Raw genomic sequence first — 19,783 nt, 5'->3', positions numbered from 1 at the left:
TCAAACTCAGAAGCTAGGATATGCATATTATTAGTAGATTTGGATAGAAAACACTCTGAAGTTTCTAAAACTGTTTGAATGATGTCTGTGAGTATAACAGAACTCATATGGCAAGCAAAAACCTGAGAGAAATCCTACCAGGAAGTGGAAATCTGGATGCATGGGCTCTCTTCAAGTCGTTTCCTATTGAACACACAGTGACGTAGTAATAATTGCGCACTTCCTAAGGCTTCCACTAGATGTCAACAGTCTTTACAAAGTTGTTTGAGGAGTCTACGATGAACAGAGACCGAATGAGAAGGCTGGGAAGTTGGTCACCCAGGGAAGGACATCACTTCTTTGGTGCGCATTCACGAGGGAGGATCCTCTGTTCCAAAACGTTTTTCAAGACACAGGAACCGTCCGGTTGAAATATTACTGAATCTTCACGTTCTAAAGGCCCTAAAGATTGATGTTTTACAACATTTGACATGTTTGAACGAACGTAAATACAACTTTTTTAAATTTTTCGTTGTGACATTGTTTTATGCTCTGGCGGCCTCGTACGGTGTTGCACGTAGTCTCGACCCCGCCCCCACCGGTCTCGATGAGGCTCATCATGGGTCTGGGCTACTATTCCCCCCCTTTGTGTCTCGGGACCCCCCCACAAGCGGGTGGTGTTGGTATCCGAGGCACAAACGAAAATGTCGGACCCTATGTACGAGTTGTCAGCGGCCGCGTTTTTATGAGAATGGCTGTAACCTTTCAACCAAATCTCCTGGTGTTTGTGCTAAAAAACGCTCAGTGGCTGTCGAGGGCTGTCAGTCACCATAGCATCCACGTGTGGCAACCTCTTCAGTACCTGCGAACTGAGATGAGGATATCTGTCTGTGATATCGCAAAGTGTTTCACCAGTGGGAGTCATAGGGTCAGTTGCTGGACTGACGCCATTAGTGTCATTGTAAGGGGGGACAGTCCCCCACAAAGCGGAAGGTGTATCATCGGAAGCAGAGTACACTCTATGCATCAATGTTTTTCTTGCTGAGACGGTCGCAGTGCTTGCGGAAGTGTCTGAAGGGCAAGAGAAGTTCATCTAAACGACCATATTGCACAACTGCAAGGAGGGGGGAAGTTGCTCATTCACAGAGACAGCTGGCTCGAAATCATGAAAAGAATGGTCAATCAGGTTTTCTGATGGAATGTGTCAAGATATCGTAATATCTCCTTCGATCGGATTCTGCACCAAGAGATTTCTAAACGTCTTTTTCCCAAGGGGTACTTTTGACAGATACCCCTCGTGAATGACTGCGTTGCAGCTAGCGTTAGGGGAAGACAGTGTGGTCAGTGGAGAAGGCACTGTGGCCTGTGACCATACCTGGCTGGTTTTCCAATCAATCAGTGGGAGTAACCGCTCCATCAAGTCTGCTCCAAGTAGCAGAGGTACAGATTCGAGGCTGGTAACATACACAGGAACGATCGATACGTCCTGGAAGTGTAGTTTCAGCATGACTCTCAATGTGAGAGGCGAGGTAGTCTGAGTGACCCCTTGAAGTGTAGTATCGGATTGTTCCACTTTTAACTTCAAAGCCCTTTTGAGATCATCAAACAATGTTTCAGAGATGAGCGATATTGTCGCGCTCGAATCAATTAGGGCATGACAAGTTAAGCAGTCCTCCAGGACTGTATCCAGGTATGGGCATTTAGATTAGTGTTTAGTACCATGTCTGTTCAAGGTGAAAGCAAATAGACTTTTCGGATTTTTAGTGGGCTTGGCTTTTACGAAGCTTTTGATCTTTTTCTTCGCAACCTTTGTATCAGAGTCTATAGACGAAGCCTGTGGGCTTGTTTCTTGATCAAGCAGGCCCTGGATAGGGTCTCGAGTGAGAGCGGGAGAAATTTGAATTTTAACTTCTTGGGGCTATGTGGGACGTTAGCGTGCCACCCGTGGCGCACCCTATCAACAGCAGGTGCATTTCAAGAGCGGCAAATTTGAAACCAAATAAATGTCAAAATTCAAATTTCTCAAACATACAACTAACTTACAGCCTTTGAAAGATAAACATCTCCTTAATCTAACCACGTTGTCCGATTTCAAAAAGGTTTTACGGGGAAAGCATAAAGTTAGGTTATGTTAGGAGAGTACATTGATAATAGCTGTGTGTAATGCATTGTCGATTCAAAGACAGGCATCACCAAAACCATAAAATCAGCTAAAATTATGCACTAACCTTTTACAATCTCCATCAGATGACACTCCTAGGACATTATGTTAGACAATGCATGCATTTTTAGTTCTATCAAGTTCATATTTATATCTAAAAACAGCGTTTTACTATGGCGTTGATGTTCAGGAAATCGTTTCCCTCCAATACCGGCAGTCAAGTCATGACAACAAAATAATTAATTAATATTATAAAACATTGGTAAAATATTATATTGTCATTCAAAGAATTATAGATTTACATCTCTTGAACGCAATGGACTTGCCAGATTTAAAATTAACCTTACTGGGAAATCAAACTTTGCAATAATCTGAGCACTGCGCCCAGAAAAATACGCATTGCGATACAGACTAACCGCCATGTTGGAGAGATCTAAAATCGAAAATACTATGATTCTCTTCATCAGATGTCACTTCCAAAGAATCCCAGGTCCATAACGAATGTAGTTTTGTTCAAAAAAGCTCATCATTTATGTCCAAAAACCTCAGTGTTGTTAGCACATGATCTAAGCCAGCCGGACTTCACTTCACATCACGAACTGAAAAAATATATTTACGTTCGTTCAAACATGTCAAACGTTGTATCGCATAAATCATTAGGGCCTTTTTTAACCAGAACATGAATAAAATTCAAGGCGGACCATTGGGTTCTCTTTTAAAACGTTTCGGAATGAGAGTACCCACCATCAACTCGCGCGCAAGGTGTCTAATGGGCCATCACAGTTCCAAGGCTCTTATTCGGTCAGATCTCACTGTAGAAGACTCAAAACACTTTGTAAAGGCTGGGGACATCTTGTGGAAGCAATAGGAAGTGCCAAAACATTCCTCACCCCCTTTGTTTTTCAATGGTATAGGCTTAAAGTCAATTCAACACATCAGGTATCCACTTCCTGTCAGAATCTGTCTCAGGGTTTTGCCTGCCAAATGAGTTCTGTTATACTCAAAGACACCATTCAAACAGTTTTTGAAACTTCTATCCATATATAATAAGTATATGCATATTGTAGTTACTGGGTAGGATTAGTAACCAGATTAAATCGGGTACATTTTTTTATCCAGCCGTGAAAATACTGCCCCCTATACCCTAACAGGTTAACATCCTTGCTATGGGTGTTTATTCCTGCGGACCTGGTGTCCGGTCAATCCCTGTCTAGTCCTTGTGACTTTTTCCCTTTTCTCAAATTTTTCTCGCTTTAGTTCTTCACGTAGTGGAATTCTGGAGAACATTGGTCTATGTTTTGATCGTCCTTTAACCCTTTGTCAGCTTTGTGCTCTGACACTTTGTGTGGGTTGGGTGCAGGAACGTAGTGAACAGGTTGATTGTAGCGGTAGTCGTTTCGATGGCTACGTACTTTACAGTTATTTCGACTGCGGAGGTTATTGGAATCGTGGTTTTGCGGTAGAATCCGTTGTTGTGCATCATCTCTCATCGCTCCAATACCTGATAATGCACCCTCTAACTGGAGTGAGTGCTCCTGGTCAAACTTCAAAACCGAGTGGTCAGAGCTCTTAGCGTTGTGAGGTTACTGTTGGAAAGTTTAAAATGTCTCATTTAATTGGAAGACCTAAAAAGGTATGTTCGACAATTTAACCTATTAAATTGAATGAGACGATGATATCCAAGCAATTGGGATTGTCTGGATTATCATAAAAGGTGTAAACAGTAGTTTAAATGTTAGGTTACATTCACCACTAGGTTCACCTCTCCCTAAGGCCGAAGCCACATGGGATTCCGTCAGTACTGGGGTTTACTGAATGTGCTTTGAAAAGGGAGATTTTACTGATTGATTAATTTTAATGATAAATCAAACCTGTATAGGCTATTTGGGAACTAAACTTTAATTAACCTGAAAGTGTTACTCTTGGTTAATGTGAAAAGTTTAATTTGTCACATTGTAGAAAACCATTCATTTTGGATATTATTTAAAAGATCCACCGTAAAAGGTAATTCTGGCAATTTCACTTGTTAGTTAAATTGAATGAGACATCAATATCCAATCAATTAATTGGCTGGATATCCTAAGTACCCACTTTTTGAACGTGATCCACGTTTGGGTGTCACCTAATTCTTTTCCCAAGAAATGTACTGACGATTCTTCACCACCAGGGGGTCACTGATCGCATAAAGCTGAAATCCCAGAAATACAAAGGGCGTTGCGCAAGGCGGAGGAATTTCAATGTGACACAGGAAAAAGGAAATGCTGTTTTCCCTTTGTAAGCTGTAGCACCTAGTGCTAAGCGAATCCTATTTGTACAAAAATGTCACTTCCAAGCACAAAATAGGGTGGTTTTACTTATGTCATTCATTTCAAACCATTTCTCTGCGTTATTTTCTCGATGTTTTAAACGGAACTTGCGGCAAACAACGAAATGCACACCGTGTTCTACTCGTGTGTAAACCGTGCTCCGTGGGATGTTCAAAGTTTCAGATATTTTTTTATAACCCAACCCTGATCTGTACTTCTCCACAACTTTGTCCCTGACCTGTTTGGAGAGCTGGCTAACTGCTGAACCACTGACGATCACGCCCATCGAGAAAGTGGTCATAGATCAATTTCCACGCTCTCTCCCGTTCAAAGCTAAAAGGTTAGCAAGCCAAGCTAACCAGCAGAAAGAGAATCAGCTAGTGGAACTGGTGGAAGGTCAACAGGTGGCTTTGGAGGTCCTGCACAGAGGACAACCACGGAAGGCTGAACCCTCAGCTTTTTCCAACAATGTTGTAAGCTGGAATCATTGAAGAGTGAGTGGTGCAGCCCCATAGTGATGGTGCCGAAACCAGACGGCACCATTAACTTTTGTAATGATTTTAGAAAGTTAAATGAACTCTCAAAGTTTGATGCCTACACCATGCCCCAAATTAATTAACTAATAGAACGGCTAGGGACCGCCTGATTTATCAGCACGCTCGACCTGACGAAGGGTTATTGGCAGACGCCCTTAGCTCCCGAGGTTAGGGAGAAAACTGCTTTTGCCACCCCTGATGGCTGTTCCACGGGCCCCGCCCACCTTCCAGAGGTTGATGGACCGGGTTCTCCGTCCCCATCGCGAGTACGCGGCGGCCTACCTCAATATTGTAATCCATGGGAGCGAGTGGGAGACCCATCTAAACCAGGTGAGCACGGTATTGCAGGCCTTACGGGGGGCGGGAGGCTGAATACCTGGTGTACTCGGGAGGGCATGTGTAAAACCCCAGGTGAAGAAAGAGGAAGGCGATTCGGGACTGGCCACGCCCCATCACCAAGACACAGGTACGCACGTTTATGGGGTTGACTAGTTACTACCAGAGATTTATCCCCCACTTTGCCTCCCTAGCCAGCCCCCTGACAGATCTGACCAGGAGCTATCTGCCCGCCCAGGTGACGTGGACAGAGGAGACGGAGAAAGCCTTCCAGGGCCTAAAGGGAGCCCTGTGTTCTGGACCTGTGCTGGTGATGCCGGACTACTCCAATCCACTGGTGGTACAGACCGGTGCCCGTCCTATAACAGCTACAAGAAGGTGAGGAACACCCAGTTGTATACATTGGCCGGAAGCTGTTGCCGCAGGAACAAAGATATTCTACTGTGGAGAAAGAACGTCTTGCGATCAAGTGGGCGCTGGAGACTAAAATATTACTTATTGGGACGGCACTTCACCCTCGTGACGGACCATGCACCACTGGTTTGGATGTCACGGAATAAGGACAGTAACGCCCGGATCACTCGCTGGTTCCTATCCTTACAGCCCTTTGCTTTCTCTGTCATCCACAGATCAGGTGCAGCCCATGGAAATGCTGATACCCTCTCCAGGAGGGATGCTCTAGGGAGCTGGGGGGGATAAAAGGCTCCGGGGTGCAGCCCGCTGGCTCCACCCCCGAACCTTATATGGACTTCCTGCCCCAACGAGGCAAGCCGGTGGATCTTTAAGCGCTTGGGGATAAAAGAGGAAGCGGGCTGGACCGAGAGGGAAACGCGTGTTATGGAGAGTGTGAGAAGCGGGAGAATTATCTGTATGATTGCCCGTTGTGAACTGGTTGCTGGATCCCCCCGTGTGCAAATATCCCTAATAAATTCCCCCATTTGCATTCTAGTTGTGCTCCCTGTGCATGTTTGGTTATTGAACTTGGTGACGTGGAAACCCCACACCCTTGAGCCTGCTACAATATAGTTTCACAGACATATTGTAGCATTTTTTTATGTTGTGCGAAATCGTTAAGAATAATATAAAACCAGTCTGCACACCACCAAGGTGAATTGGTTTAGTCTTGACTCTTGGTTGACAGAGTTGGGGGATGGGTAATGTATTGATGCTCGTGCCAAATCAACATTCCTGCTATGAAGCATTCACAGCCAGTACTATAAAGCATTCAGTTAGTACTATGGAGCATTCACAGTCAGTACTATGAAGCATTCAGTCAGTATTTAGTCAGTAGTTTGAAAAGCATTGCAATGTTGCTTTTTGTTCTATGTTGCTCTGTCTGTATGCTACGTCTTGCTTGTCCTATGTTGCTCTGTGTGTGCTCACTGCTCAATGATTGTCTATATTGAAATTGTTTTTAATAAGCTGCCCAGGGACTGCGTTTGAAAATTAGCCGGCTGGCTAAAACCGGCACTTTTACTGAAACGTTGATTAATGTGCACTGTCCCTGTAAAAATAAACTCAAACTCAATGCTGACATGGGTCTGGAGACAAATTATAGAAATATAAAGCCCATCACCCACACACATTCTTTCACTGTACATTTTGATATTTGGAATTGGTTTAAGAAATACATTAAGGAAGTGGACGTGTTAATTCCTATTGTCTGATCCTGCTGGCTTTCACACGACATAGCCACTGAGCTGAGAGCGGAGGCTGGGGATGGAAAAGAGTGCAAGGGCATGGGGTGGTAGAGGGACTATGTGAGAAAGAAAATCTATTCATCATCGAGATCTTTGCCTCCACCATCATATGACAAGGGATCTCACATCACATCCTAATTTTAGTAGGATTGTCACAATACCAGTATACGTTGATACCACAAAACTACATTTTCCATGACAAAAAAAGAAAACACGAAGCAGACTAAACTCTATGGTCCTCCGGAAATAAACAAATGTGGGAAATAAACAAATGTGACTCTGGGTGACAACAGAAGGCTGTGTGTTTGGAACATTCACTGTTTTGCTCAACAAATAAGGCTGGCATTCAGTTCAAGTGCTTCACTTTTAAAGGTAATTTACGATTGGCTGACATTAAGTATTTACCATGAATGTGATCTCTGCGAATGTCAGAGAAATGATCTTTAATAGGTACATCGCTGGTAGTGCAGTGCGCAGCGCTGCAACGGGCCTTTGAATGAATCCTGGCCGATGTCAGCTTCATGTTTTGTTTCCTAGCCATAATACTTCTGAGTGTTGTAATACTGGTATCGTGAAAACCCTCAAATGCAGGGATTGTTACAATGAGGCAAATGGGCATAGGTTCCAAGAATCCTGTCTTTATCTTCTCCATCTTCTCCCTCCTTGTGGGCAATGGATCTGTAAAATGGATCAGGATTATTTGGCTAACGCCCTTGTATGCAGTTGCTCTCCTTTTCCGAGTATTTCCCCATCCCTCTCTCTTTTTCCCGTCTTGGTGTCAGGGAAGGTTTATCTTCTTCTATCTTGACGCTTGGGCCTGTGTGAGGGGGCTGAGGCAGTGTCACGGGGAGGGAGGGGGGAACCATGACAGATAAAATCATGGTTCCCTGGGGACTTGTTTGGCCCCACACCCTATCCACCAAATGCCAAGGTGAACTCTAATGTGCATGAGTTAGGATCCTACTACTGAAGCCCCCCTTCCCCCATGCATATGACAACACACTGATGCTTATGATGATGATAATAAAAACACACACAGTCCTAGAGCTATGTATTCTGAAGGAGGACATAACATCCTATAACAGTCACTCTCTACACTTGTGAGTGACTCTTTACTCACACTTATGAAATCGGAGAAGGAATGCTTACACTCCGCTCTAGGTGGTCTTATTTCCGCCATGATAGAAAAGAGGAATGCTCAGGTCCAGGCAGATAGGATGGTCAGGGACCAATACACTCTCCTCTTCCCCAGACCAGGCTGCTTGTAGCGGGGCTCCTGTAGCACCCCTGTCCAACTTTATTAGGGCTCATGGAGAGGGGATGAGTGCAGGGGCATGTGGCGCGCACTAATGAAGCAATAAAAGTCACCACGTGGGGTGGAGCTGGAGGGGAGGGGCCTGCAGGTTACCAGTGCCAAGGCAGGCGTTAATTGAGACGTCCCAATCACTCATATTACCTCCGTATTGCACACATCACAGAGCGAGAGCGAGATAATGGTGGGAGAGTTCCTCCGATCCTCCTCCATGGTAACAGGTTCTGCGTCCCATATGGCACCCATTTGGGCCTTGGTCAAAAGTAGTGCACTATTTAGAGAATACCCACTGTGCACATCAGATTATTTCAACATCAATTATTGGATAATATTTGGTTGAGACATTGATTAATGAGATTCCAACCTATATTCAACCACTCAAAAAGACAGCCAAAAGTTGAATTTCCAATCTATTATCAGTATGCATTCAACCATCTAAAAGCACAACAAAATTCCAATGGAAAAACAAAGGTGGGGGGGGCTTGCTGAAGAGTTTTTCTCCGCAAATATAGGAGTAATAATGGGCAAGTTTACACATTTTATGGGGGGGGGGGGGGGTCGGCTGCTAGCAGCGAAGCCACAGAGCCAGCTTATCTGGTGATACCACTCAGATTGAAATGATCGTGTATCTCCTGTCCCTTCCTTTGATGTAGGTCAGGTGTTGATCTTCCATCTCTTATCACACTCTGTTTCGCTAGAAAAGACGGGGGGGGTGTCAGGGAATGCTGCAGCACCCTCAGCACCCCTACTTCCTGCGGCTATACCTGCGACAACCTATGAATGCTGCTGTCTTGAACATGCATGCATTATATGATTAGATCAGAATAAATGTATAGTCAGGGGCGTCATGCACCCATTATCTTAGAGGGGGCACGATGTACGTGAGGGTGGAGGGCATTTTTTTCAAACAATCTGGATTCAATCATTATGTCTAATTGTATATTTTCTGCATAGGTTATCTAAGCATACTTATTTACCTGTTCAATTGTCATTTAAATGAGGGTGTCATTTTTACTGTTATGAATCACACATCTCAATATACTGCACTAACATGCCTAGGATATTACATCCAAATTACAACACAGTACATGGAATCATAACACGTCAATGCAAGTGCATATTATGGCATGATATTTAAACTGAAAAAAAAATAAAGGCAACTTGTAAAGTGTTTAGTCACATGTTTCATGAGCTGAAATAAAAGATCCCAGAAATGTTCCATAAGCACAAAAAGCTTATTTATCTAAAATTCACCAGCCCCATCCCTCAGATTTTTACCGAACCACAGGTGGAAAAGTCACTATTATTTTTTCTACTGCAGATTACCGCTTTAAAAGTAATCCTATAAGTAATCAAAGTTTTTTTAAGTATCTGTAATCTGATTACAATATTTTAGCTGGTAACGTAACAGATTACAGTTGCATTTTTTTTGTAATCCGTTTTTTGTTGTTGTAATCTGTTACTCCCCAACCCTGTATATTAACTATACTGAACAAAAATAAAAACGTAACATGTAAAGTGTTGGTCCCATGTTTCATGAGCTGAAATAAAAGATCCCCGAAATGTTCCATATGTCCAAAACGTTTTGTGCACTAATTTGTTTACATCCCTGTTAGAGAGCATTTCTCCTTGCCAAGATAAACCATCCACCTGACAGGTGTGGCATATCAAGAAGCTGATTAAACAGCATGATCATTACACAGGTGCACTTTGTGTTGGGGACAATAAAAGGCCACTCTAAAATGTGCAGTTTTGCCACACAACACAATGCCACAGATGTCTTAAGTTTTAAGGGAGCACGCAGTTGGAATGCTGACTGCAGGAATGTTCACCAGAGCTGTTGCCAGATAATTGAATGTTCATTTCTCTACCATAAGCCACCTCCAATGTTGGTTTAGAGAATTTGGCCGTATGTGCAACCGGCCTCACAACCGCAGACCACGTGTATGGCGTCGGGTGGGCGAGTGGTTTGCTGATGTCAACGTTGTACACAGAGTGCCCCATGGTGGTGGTGGGGTTATGTATGGGCAGGCGTAAGCTACGAAGAATGAACACAATTGCATTTTATCAATGGCAATTTGAATGCACAGAGATACCTTCACGAGATCCTGAGGCCCATTGTCGTGCCATCACCTCATGTTTCAGCATGATAATACACAGCCCAATGTCACAAGGGTCTGTACACAATTCCTGGAAGCTGAAAATGTCCCAGTTTCATGGCCTGCATACTCACCAGACATGTCACCCATTGAGCATGTTTGGGATGCTCTGGATTGACATGTACAACAGCTTGTTCCAGTTCCAGCCAATATCCAGCAACTTCGCACAGCCATTGAAGAGGAGTTGGACAACATTCCACAGGCAACAATCAACGTGCAATGGAGATGTGTCGCGCTGTATGTCGCGCTGCCCCTACCTTTTTTTTTAAAGGTATCTGTGACCAACAGATGCATATCTGTATTCCCAGTCATGTGAAATCCATAGATCAAGCCCTAATGAATTTATTTAAATTGACTGATTTCCTTATAGGAACTGTAACTCAGTAAAATATTTGAATGTGTTGCGTTTTTATGTTTGTTCAGTACAATTCAATATATTATTCAGTTCAATATCATGATATTATCATAAAGTGCCAGATTACATTTAAACCAAGTATTTCTGCCTATCCAAGCATACCTCTAGAGCTGTCTGTATCCTCCTGACTGGTGGTTCATTTTTTGAAAGAAACTAAATATGTTTTTCTGCTAAAATCTGGGTAAATGATTTAAAAGGAATGCGAGTCTTGTTCAGTACATTTAATAATTGATTGCTTTTCTAAAATCTAGCAACCTTGCCAGCAGGTATGCCAGCAAAGATTGTTAGACAAGCTACTATAACTTTGATAGCCTGAAATGGCTTGGTAGCTAATTGTGGTTGGGAAATACTTTTGTATAAACTCAACAAAAAAAGAAAATGTCCTCTCACTGTCAAATGCGTTTATTTTCAGCAAACTTAACAGCTGTAAATATTTGTATGAACATAACAAGATTCAACAACTGAGGCATAAACTGAACAAGTTCCACAGACATGTGACTAACATAAATGGAATAATGTGTCCCTGAACAAATGGGGGGTCAAAATCAAAAGTAACAGTCAGTATCTGGTGTGGCCACCAGCTGCATTAGGTATTGCAGTGCATCTCCTCCTCATGGACTGCACCAGATGATTTGCCAGTTCTTGCTGTGAGATGTTACTCCACTCTTCCACCAAGGCACCTGCAAGTTCCCAGACATTTCTGGGGGTAATGGCCCTAGCCCTTACCCTCCGATCTAACAGGTCTCAGACGTGCTCAATGGGATTGAGATCCAGGCTCTTTGCTGGCCATGGCAGAACACTGACATTCCTGTCTTGCAGGAAATCACACACAGAACGAGCAGTATGGCTGGTGGAATTGTCATGCTGGAGGGTCATGTCAGGATGAGCCTGCAGGAAGGGTACCACATGAGGGAGGAGGATGTCTTCCCTGTAACGCATAGCGTTGAGATTGACTGCAATGACAACAAGCTCAGTCCGATGATGCTGTGACACACCGCCCCAGACCATGACGGACCATCCACCTCCAAATCGATCCCGCTCCAGAGTACAGGCCTTGGTGTAATGCTCATTCCTTCGATGATAAACGTGAATCCGACCATCACCCCTGGTGAGACAAAACCGTGACTCGTCAGTGAAGAGCACTTTTGCCAGTCCTGTCTGGTCCAGCGACGGTGGGTTTGTGCCCATAGGCGACGTTGTTGCCTAGAAGCCCTCAGTCCAGCCTCTCTAAGCCTATTGCGGACAGTCTGAGCACTGATGGGGGGATTGTGCGTTCCTGGTGTAACTCGGGCAGTTGTTGTTGCCATCCTGTACCTGTCCCGCAGATGTGATGTTCGGATGTACCGATCCTGTGCAGGTGTTGTTACACGTGGTCTGCCACTGCGAGGACGATCAGCTGTCCGTCCTGTCTCCCTGTAGCGCTGTTTTAGGCGTCTCACAGTACGGACATTGCAATTTATTGCCCTGGCCACATCTGCAGTCCTCATGCCTCCTTGCAGCATGCCTAAGGCACGTTCTTGCAGATGAGCAGGGACCCTGGGCATCTTTCTTTTGGTGTTTTTCAGAGTCAGTAGAAAGGCCTCTTTAGTGTCCTAAGTTTTCATAACTGTGACCTTAATTGCCTACCGTCTTTAAGCTGTTGGTGTCTTAACGACCGTTCCACAGGTGCATGTTCATTAATTGTTTATGGTTCATTGAACAAGCATGGGAAACAGTGTTTAAACCCTTTACAATGAAGATCTGTGAAGTTATTTGGATTTTTACGAATTATCTTTGAAAGACAGGGTCCTGAAAAAGGGACGTTTCTTTTTTTGGTGAGTTTATATAGTGTGTGGACACCCCTTCAAATGAGTGAATTTGGCTATTTCAGGCTCACCCGTTGCTGACAGGTGTATAAGATCAGTAGACTGGCAGTAGAATGGCCTTATTGAAGAGCTCAGCAACTTCCAATGTGGCACCTTTATAGGATGCCACCTTTCCAACAAGTCAGTTGGTCAAATTTCTGCCCTGCTAGAGCTGCCCGGGTCAACTGTAAGTGCTGTTATTGTGATGTGGAAACGTCTAGGAGCAACAACGGCTCAGCCGCGTAGTGGTAGGCCACACAAGATTACAGAACGGGACCACCGAGTGCTGAAGCACGTAGTGCGTAAAAATCGTCTGTTTCCAACTTTGTGGCAACAGTTTGGGGAAGGTGCTTTCCTGTTCAGCATGACAATGTCCCCTGCACAAAGCAGGGTCCATACAGAAATGGTTTGTTGAGATCTGTGTGGAAGAACTTGACTGGCCTTCACAGAGCACTGACCTCAACCCCTTCAAACACCTTTGGGATGAATTGGAACGCAGACTGCGAGCCAGACCTAATCGCCCAACATCAGTGTCCAACCTCACTAATGCTCTTGTGGCTGAATGGAAACAAGTCCCCGCAGAAATATTCCAACATCTAGTGGAAAGCCTTCCCAGAAGAGGCTGTTATAGCAGCAAAGAAGGGACCATATTAATGCCATGATTTTGGAATGAGATGTTTGACGAGCAGGTGTCCACATACTTTTTTACATTTCCATTTAATTTATTCTTCGAGAAGGAATCAATAGGCTACAAAACTAGATCAAATTAATTTAGCAAAGATACCTCCTGTGAGTTCTGCCCATCACCGGCAGCTAAAATCAATTTAAATGCTGTGTGTCACTCTACACAATCTCTTTTGTTCTGTGGTGCACCTTAGAAGGAAAAACCTACTAGGGAGAATAGGGGGGTACTCTCTGCCTTGTCCAGTCAGTGTGTCCCCTCCGCAAAATACAGCTGACAAAATACAGCTGACAGTGCCTTAGGCGCAGCCGCCTAAGGCACTGCATCGCAGTGCTAGAGACGTCACTACATCGCAGTACTAGAGGCGTCACTACATCGCAGTACTAGAGGCGTCACTTATGATCCGGGTTCGATCCGAGAAGGTATCACTACCGGCCGTGATCGGGAGTCCCATAGGGTGATGCACAATTGGCCCAGCATCGTCTGGGTTAGGGGAGGGTTTGGCCAGGGGGGCTTTACTTGGCTCATTGTGCTCTAGCGACTCCTTGTGGCGGGCCGGGCACCTGTAGACTGACCTCGGTAGTCAGGTGAACAGTGTTTCCTCCGGCACATTGGAGCGGCTGGCTTCCGGGTTAAGCGGGCGGGTGTTATTAAGAAGCGCGGTTTGGCGAGTAATGTTTCGGAGGACGCATGACTCGACCTTCGCCTCCCAAGCCCTTTGGGGAGTTGCAGCGATGAGACAAGATCGAAATTGGGGAGAAAAAGGGGGTAAAAAAAGATATATTTATGTACATATATTCAAAAAAAGATAACTTTAGGCTATTTACTGTACTACAAAAGTAATATCCAATTGTGTTTGGTTGACAATGGTCGAGTTGGCGACGTGAATCCAACACATAATTAATAGGCTATTTATTTTATTTCAATCTCGAGACATGAATCCAAAATATCAATTATTAATTTGGAATATAAAAAAATACTGGAATTAAAGCCAGACTAATCAGTGACACAGATGGAACAATCCACACAGAAGATTAATCTCCTTGAACTGTTTATATTAGGTTGCGTTGACAACTAAACACACAATTCAATATCACTACTTGTTATTCAATTTGAAATCAACTGGAGCTTGAAACCCTAGGCCTATTGTGTTGTCTATTTATGATGATGAGTTTGTAAATGCTATATAGGCCTAAATAGCACAATTGATTATACAGTATATGAGTGATAAAGTATGGGCACATTTAATTTGCTTTGTTAACTTTTTAAGGTATAGGGGTATTTTCATTTTCGGATGAAAAGCGTGCCCAGAGTAAACTGCCTAATACTCGGGCCCAGAGTCAAATATTTGCATGTTATTAGTAGATTTGGATAGAAAACACTCTGAAGTTTCTAAAACTGTTTGAATGATGTCTGTGAGTATAACAGAACTCATATGGCAGGCAAAAACCTGAGAAAAATCCAACCGGGAAGTGGGAAATCTGAGAATTGTAGTTCTTCTTTTGAATCCCTATCAAAACTACAGTGTCTGTGGGGTCACGTTGCACTTCCTAAGGCTTCCATTGGCTGTCAACAGCCTTTAGAAACGTGTTTCATCCTTCTCCTGTTACTGGGCAGGAAATAGGAGCTCAGTCAATGAGTGGACTGCCTGGGACCAGTGAGTTGTTTACTGCGCGGGCAGATTGGCGCACCGCTCCTTCTTTTTCCTCTGTAATGAATACGCTATTCTCCGGTTGGAATATTATCAACGTTTTATGTTAAAAAGACCCTAAGGATTGATTGTAAACAATGTTTGACATGTTTCTACAAATGGTAATGGAACTATTTGCCTTTTCGTGTCTGGATTTACGCTTGCGCGTTATGCCTTTGGATAGTGATCTGAACGCACGAACAAAACGGAGGTATTTGGACATAAATATGGAGTATTTCGAACAAAAATAACATTTCTTGTGGAAGTAGGAGTCCTGGGAGTGCATTCTGACGAAGATCAGCAAAGGTAAGAGAATATTTATAATACTAATTCTGAGTTTAGTTGACCCCAGAACTTGGCGGGTATCTGTATAGCTTGCTTTGATGGTTGAGCTATGTACTCAGAATATTGAAAAATGTGCTTTCTCTGTAAAGCTATTTTAAAATCTGACACAGCGGTTTCATTAAGGAGAAGTATATCTATAATTCTTTCAATAACTGTTGTAAATTTTATCAACGTTTATGATGAGTATTTTTGTAAATTGATGTGCTCATTCACCGGAAGTTTTGGTGGGAATACATTTTCTGAACATCACGCGCCAATGTAAAATGGGGTTTTTGGATATAAATATGAACTTTATCGAGCAAAACATACATGTATTGTGTAACATGAAGTCCTATGAGTGCCATCTGATGAAGATCATCAAAGGTTAGTGAATATTTTAGCTGTATTTTTGGTTTTTGTGATGCATGTCCTTGCTTGGAAAATGGCTGTGTGGTTTTTCTTGTGAAGTTTATGTCCTAGCATAAACTAATTTTATGCTTTCGCTGTAAAGCCTTTTTGAAATCGGACAATGTGGTTAGATTAACGAGAAGTTTATCTTTAAAATGGTGTAAAATAGTTGATTCTTTGAGAAAATGAAATTATGGGATTTTTGCTGTTTTGTATTTTGCGCCATGCTATTTCACTGGCTGTTAGCGTGTACCGCTGGTAGGACGCTAGCGTCCCACCTAGCCCATAGAATTTAAACCTACCCTTTGGAGTGACTTCGATAGCAACAATGAATCTATTTTTATTTTTTATTCGAGATCCATTCTCAACAATCGTTCTCACGATAGCACATTGGTGATAGTCAGTGACAGATATCATAGCTAAGCTGGGCTTGGTTCAAATCCTTGATGGGAAACCAAAGGGTAACTGTAGATAGATTAATTATCCAGTAGGAGGTACTGCACAGCCTGTTTTTTTCTCATAGTGGATATAACGTTGAAGATCTGACTTTTTAAAAGGTACAAATTAAACATTTTATACAAGATTTGTCTTTGTTGATATTTGGTTAACTTGATGACATAATCCTGTGGTTGAAATTTTACCCTCAAAACAGTTTACTCTGATTACTTTTTTGAAACCCAATGTATTTTCCATGTAAATTCCATGTCACAATACGTTGACAAATGACGTTGAAACAATGTTGATTCAACCAGTTTCTGCCAAGTTGGTAGGAAGCGATTTCAGATGCAGCCACATTTTTCAGCTGCCTCAGAGAAAGAGGTCCCTCTTCTAGTGGTCCCCTAGGACAGTCAGTCAGGTCAATGTCAGTCCTGTGTTGTGTCGTCTCAGGCCATCCACTCCCATCTGTGAGCTGCTGGAGCACAAGTACGCCCAGCACTGGTTAGAGGAGCAGCAGGCCAAGGAGAGAGCCCTGGAGGAGAGGCAGCTCAACTTGGTGAGATTTGGGGACGAGTGGAGAGGAAAGGAGAGGAGGCTGGTTTAAAGGTAGCCAGGAGCAGTGTTCTCCAGGGTTTGGGTCAATTCTGTTTTCAATTTGGGGGGTGGATTCTGAAATTGCCTATTGCTTCCTATGAGCATTTTTCCATTCATGAATTGAATGTCTATTTACTTCCTGAATTGACTTTATTGAAAACTGAATTGAGCCCAACTCATATGCACTCTGAATCCTTAAGACTGGAATGCAATGAAGGGGTTATATTTTTATACTTTTTTTATAACCTGTTTTGGAGAAGGTAATACCAGCAATAGTAGTAAGTCGTACTTGTAGTGGTGGTAGAATAAGTATTTATACGTTCTATGTATGTCCATTTCTCTTCTGGCGTGGCTATGCTTGCAGCCTAAGCTGGGCCGCATCCAGGAGACACGGACAACTCTGTTGAGGAAGAGTCGGCCCATGCCTGAGTCCTCCCCGCTGTGGAAGCTTCCCCGCTTCCAGCAGGTAAAAGCCCAGTACAGTAACACCACAGCACAGCTACAGGGTCAGCAACACTCCAGCCTGGACAGCCTAACCAGTATTATTGTAGTTGTTCTATTACCGTACGTGCGTGAGTGAGTGAGTGAGTGAGTGAGTGAGTGAGATGTATCCTGGTCTCCTGAAGGCATTTCTACACACAGTCCATAGGGAATCAGTGAGGAATGGAAGACAAAATAGGGAAGGTGAGCAGAATAAAGAATAGACTGCCTTAGGGGATGTTTATAGTAAAATGTAAGATTTCCTCCCCTTTATTTACAACACACAGGCACACGTAGACCCACACACCCTCAGTGATCCCCCTCGCTCACCTACTTCATGGCTAGCGCAGGCCTCCAATTAAATCAAAAGTGATGTGTTTTTATTGGTGTTTTACACTGACAAGTGAGCTATCATTGTGACGGCTCTACCTGTCAGTGAGGCAATGAAAATACTCCATTGACAATGGCCACTGCTTTCAATTATGGGGGAATCAGCCTCCTGCCATGCTAACGATCCGCGCACACACACACACACACACACACACACACACACACACACAGTCTTCCCCACCTAACTGTACTTTCCCAATCCTGCATATATATTTTTGGTGCAAATTACACACACAAAATGGGGTGGCGTGCTGCCTGGTGGCGAGGTCTGCTTTCTATGCCTGTCAGCTTTAATGAGGCGATTTAAGGTTTATTTTGGCGGCACGCACACCACTAAAGTCTTTCTTGTATGACAGCTGACGGTGAAAGGCGAATGTTAACCTTATAAAATACTTAACAATCCTCAGTATTTTCTGTCAAGTAGCATTTCTGATTGCTCTAGGTTCGACATTTGCATCCCTGACTTTTCCGGCGTGCTCCGCGTTTCATCAGCTCATCATTTGTTTGTTTGTGTTGTCATTTTCCTTTTGCTTCTCTCAATTCTATCTTTGTTGAATCGCTTGTTTTTTCTTTCCCGTTTCAATAAGATATGATGGTTCCACAGGATACATGATTTCTTACCAAACAAAGACAACATAACAAACAAGTAAATATTTAAATAAACAAATGACACACAGGCAAAGTTACACTGTGCTTTTTTCTTGCTTGTAGATTTGATAAGGGAACTGATAGGAGCTGTTTTCTCTGTATTTGAAGCATCCTACAAGCGATTTGCAACATGTCAAACGTAAGAAAAAAGTGTGTACTTGCAGGATTAACTGGCAGTCCATATCTGAGAACAACTTTTATTCCAAATTCTAAATGTATTTTATACAGTACTCTTCCACAATCCACACACAGAAATCTAAATGCCTGGAGGAAAGAGTGAGAAGAGCCAGCGGAGATGCATTAGATGTGCTCCTCAAACTCTCCATCACATCTTTTAGTGGGTTTACTCACACATTGGAGTTAATCCACATGGCAGGTCCCTTTCATTTTGTTTCCAGTGTTGAGCCCTATCTGGCAGGATGGATTGATCGAAGAACCCAGAGTCATATCTATATATACACAAGACTTTCCTACATATCTCTATATAAAACATTGCCATATAAGACTGGGCCAAATCAAACTCACCATAACACATCTCTATATAAAACTGGTCAAACTAACCATGTCATATCTATTTACAAGCCAAACTCACCATCACTGTTCGTCTCTTATCTGCAGGTTGGCCCAGCTCTGGACACCTTCCGGGATCCATATGCGAGAAAGAAGGCCTTCAATGCACACTTCTCAGACTCAGTGGCACGGACAGGACAGCTGGGCCAGGGAACCTACACTGTGGGCTAAAACATACATAGAGAAGAGTCTATGTAGTAACTGTTGGGTTAGGGAGTAGGGGGCAAAGTCTTATTTTCCAACCGGCCTTAATCAAATTGCTCTCAGATGCAACCAACCTATATGTATTACTGATACTGACAATATTATTATCATGAGATTTTACTGATTTCTACAACTCCTCAATTACAGATTGTACTTCGAGTTTGTTGGCAAAAAAACTGATATTGTACTTCTGGCCGGACTTACACTGTTACCACCACAAGGATTTATAATATAATGTTTGTAGACTACACTACTCTTTAACTCAGCGAGAAGGTAAAGTACAAAACACTCAAATGCTGTGAATGTGTTCATGGAAAAATAAAGGAAAAATATTTTAAGTTATTCAAATATGCTAATATTGCTTAACTTTTCACTGTTTGTTATTAGGTCATAGCTTGGCTATACATCTTTTTCTCGGGTTGTGTTCCAAGTATAAAACATTTAATGGAAAAGTCAGACTGATTTAGGGTCATTTATTTCAATAAATTCATATATTCTATTTTCTGTTTGTTTGCCTACATAGAAAATAATGTTTTCTATGTTCATTAGCATAATATAAGGAAAACCACAAACTATACATATGGTTCAATACTATATATATATATAT

At 42.9% G+C, this 19,783-nt stretch overlaps 1 protein-coding gene across 1 annotated transcript in view; it reads left to right on the top strand.

The window, feature by feature from the left end:
* The window catches only part of cfap77 (cilia and flagella associated protein 77), a 91,670-nt gene extending 71,995 nt beyond the window's left edge, over window positions 1-19,675 (top strand). The window contains exons 5-7 of the mRNA XM_029722321.1: window positions 16,741-16,846; window positions 17,249-17,350; window positions 19,021-19,675. Coding sequence (XP_029578181.1) covers window positions 16,741-16,846; window positions 17,249-17,350; window positions 19,021-19,143 — 331 coding nt within the window. The 3' untranslated portion in view covers window positions 19,144-19,675. The remainder of the gene's footprint in view (window positions 1-16,740; window positions 16,847-17,248; window positions 17,351-19,020) is intronic.
* Window positions 19,676-19,783: the final 108 nt, after the last annotated feature.

This window comes from Salmo trutta, chromosome 29 (genome assembly GCF_901001165.1).
Source record: "Salmo trutta chromosome 29, fSalTru1.1, whole genome shotgun sequence".
Taxonomy (NCBI): Eukaryota; Metazoa; Chordata; class Actinopteri; order Salmoniformes; family Salmonidae; genus Salmo; species Salmo trutta.
This window is presented reverse-complemented; position numbering and strand designations above follow the sequence as displayed.